The sequence below is a fragment of the Priapulus caudatus genome, unplaced genomic scaffold (genome assembly GCF_000485595.1).
Source record: "Priapulus caudatus unplaced genomic scaffold, Priapulus_caudatus-5.0.1 Scaffold82, whole genome shotgun sequence".
Classification (NCBI taxonomy): Eukaryota; Metazoa; Priapulida; class Priapulimorpha; order Priapulimorphida; family Priapulidae; genus Priapulus; species Priapulus caudatus.
Genome location: NW_014577143.1, coordinates 596,595 through 599,679, shown reverse-complemented (window position 1 = coordinate 599,679; position 3,085 = coordinate 596,595). Strand labels below are relative to the sequence as shown.

Genomic DNA, 3,085 nt, shown 5'->3' with positions numbered 1-3,085 from the left:
TGTGTGTGTGTGTGTGTGTGTGTGTGCGTGCGTGCGTGCGTGCGTGCGTGCGTGCGTGCGTGCGTGCGTGCGTGCGTGCGTGCGAGCGTGCGTGAGTGCGTGCGTGCGCGCGCGTGTGTCTATAGGTACACGGATTCGTGCGTGGCATTGCGCAGTCACACACACAGTGACAGTAATGATAGATAGATAGTAGGTCATCACTAATTATCTATAATTGACCAACCTTCGCACGGCGGGACATCAGTGACGTTCCACTGGCCCCCAGGTTGACACTGGGTGACCATCACAGTCGGCCCCGTGCTCAAGTGGAAACCTGGCGCACAGCCAATACCGACGAAAGTGAACAGACGCTTCTCCAGTGTCGTTACGCGGTGGTTAGGGTAGAGCTTCAGCGGCGGGCAGTCTGCGAAGAGATGATGATGATGATGATGACGATTATGACGTTGACGATGGTTCGTTACGTGGATAGGACGATGACGATTATGAGGTTGACGAGGACGATAAGGATTATGAGGTTGCCGACGATGATGATGATTCGTTACGTAGATAGGACGATGACGATTATGACGTTGAAGACGCCGACGACGACGACGATGATTTGTTACGTAGATAGGACAAACGATTACGATTATGAGGTTGACGACGAGGACGATGACGATGATTCGTTACGTAGATAAGATGATGACGATTATGAGGTTAACGACGACGATGATAATTCGTTACGTAGATAGGACGATAACGATTATGATGTTGAAGACGACGACGACGATGATTTGTTACGTAGATAAGACAATGACGATTATCAGATTGACGACGAAGACGATGACGATGATTCGTTACGTAGATAGGATGATGACGATTATGAGGTTGACGACGATGACGATGATTCGTTACGTTGATAGCACGATGGCGATTATGAGGTTGTCAACGACGATGACGATGACAATGATTCGTTACGTAGATAGGACGATGACGATTATGGGCTTGACGACGACGACGCGTACGCTGACAATGATTCGTTACGTAGATGGGACGTACACGTAGACCTAACGTAAGACAAGGTTAACACAGGCAGTAAACTCACCGACTGAGAACACGATGCTGAAGCCTAGACCGTTACGCGTCGCATCGGCCGTGAACTTGACGAAGAACGAGCCCGTGTTGGAAAAGAGCAGCACCTGCGGCGGCAGACTACCCGTGAAGCCATCGCCCTCGTGGATGGCTTGACCGGACACGTCGTCCTCTCCCGCGTACACCTGCATGAACACACAGACACAACGTTATCAGCTTGCTGAAAGTTATCAAATAGACAGATCAACACTGCGAATGGCGGATGAAATCACACGGTGGATGGAGGGGGTGTCGCTGCTACTCACCGGTGCAACTGGCCTTCCTGCATCCGATGTAGTCAAGTCTCAGGCAGGGGAAGGCGTTGTACTGCTCTATGACGAGCCGCACATAGCGACCCTCGAATACCTCCGGTAGGCGTATCGGCTGGCTGTCGTCACCGTCTATCAGGCCAACTACAATGTATTGCTGCCCCGTCGACTCGTTGACGAACGGCCGAAAGTCGACGTTGTCGTCGCTGTAGTCGAGCGAGAAGAGCGTCACGTGGCCGACGGCGCCGTCGCGTCGGACGCCCGACCTTAGCACGACACCCTCGACGACTGTCGGCGCTTTCAGATCGATGGTGATCCACTGCCGACCTGCGTTCTGTTCCTGCGCGCACCAGCCGTACGTCGCGTTCAACCCAAAGTCGAGCTTCGTGTGCACTCCGTCGCTGCCGGACACGAACACGCGGTTAGGATCGGAGCTGCCGACGTTGAGGTAGGTGCCGTACGGTCGGCAGGCGAGCTCCGGGGAGAGACCGTGCAGGCAGCGGCACTCGTGCGCGCCGTCGGCATTCACGCACGTCGTCGTCGCCGGATCGCACGAAGAGCCGCGCTGCCGACACTCGTCAACGTCGACGCAGCGCGGCGCCTCGGAAAACACGCGGTCGTCGCGACACGAGAGGGCGCCGCTGCCGACGTAGCCGCCGTCGCAGACGACCGCGATCGTCTCTCCAGTGTAGTACGGCGGAGCATGCGCCAGCCGACCGTTAGCTATCAGTGGTGGGTTGGCGCACTGAGCGCCCTGACACGCAGGCGGTGCCGACGACCAGCGACCGTTCGGCAGGCAGCGGACGACGGGAATACCAGCGAGGTTGAACCCCGGGTCACATTCGTAGCGGATGATCGACGACGCGGCTGTACCGTTGTCGTACACCGCCAGAGCGCGTCCGTTGGCGATCGCCGGCGCCGGCGCGCAGTTTGCGAACGGAATGCAGTTGTCGACGTCCTCCCAGACGCCCGTCTCCTGACAGCGGCCCTCCTTCGTGATGCTGCCGTCGTTGAAGACGTGGTTTGTCTTGCAGTGGTAGGTGGCGACGCCTCTGTAGGTCACGTTCGTCGCCTTAACGATGTCAGCGTTGCGGCGTGGCGGAACCGGTCCGCAATAGATGCCTGCACGAAATTACGCGGCGTCGTCATCGCATGTCAGAAACACAGATAACACGTCGCAGCGGTTTACTGACGGCAGCAGTAGGGAGATAGCAGACAGCAGCAGTACAAGTGTCACCCGACTACGCCCCCGACGAGGTAAAAACTATACCATACCTATAACGGGGAGGGGTTGGGGACAGCCCGACGAGGTAAAAACTATACCATACCTAGAACGGGGAGGGGTTGGGGGCAGCCCGACGAGGTAAAAACTATACCATACCTATAACAGGAAGGGGTTGGGGACAGCCCGACTAGTTGAAAACTATACCATACCTATAACGGGGAGGGGTTAGGGGCAGCCCGACTAGTTGAAACCCATACCATACCTATAACAGGGAGGGGTTGGGGGCAGCCCGCCCGTTAAAAACCATACCATAGCTATAACGTGGGGTTGGGTGGGGTGGGAAGGGGTATCATTACTCGCACATAGAGCACGTGTTCCTTCCACGTTCAACAACCCAGCAAGAGAATGTCAGGGGGCTACGACAAGCGACTATAATTATTAGTGTACAGCGAAGAAAAATCACCGGTTGGAAAATCCGTCA

The 3,085-nt window shown here is 55.9% G+C and overlaps 1 protein-coding gene across 1 annotated transcript in view; it reads right to left on the bottom strand.

The window, feature by feature from the left end:
- Positions 1-3,085, bottom strand: part of LOC106804646 — a 69,341-nt gene that overhangs the window by 44,768 nt on the left and 21,488 nt on the right. Inside the window, exon 12 of the mRNA XM_014805913.1 lies at positions 1,377-2,501. Coding sequence (XP_014661399.1) covers positions 1,377-2,501 — 1,125 coding nt within the window. The remainder of the gene's footprint in view (positions 1-1,376; positions 2,502-3,085) is intronic.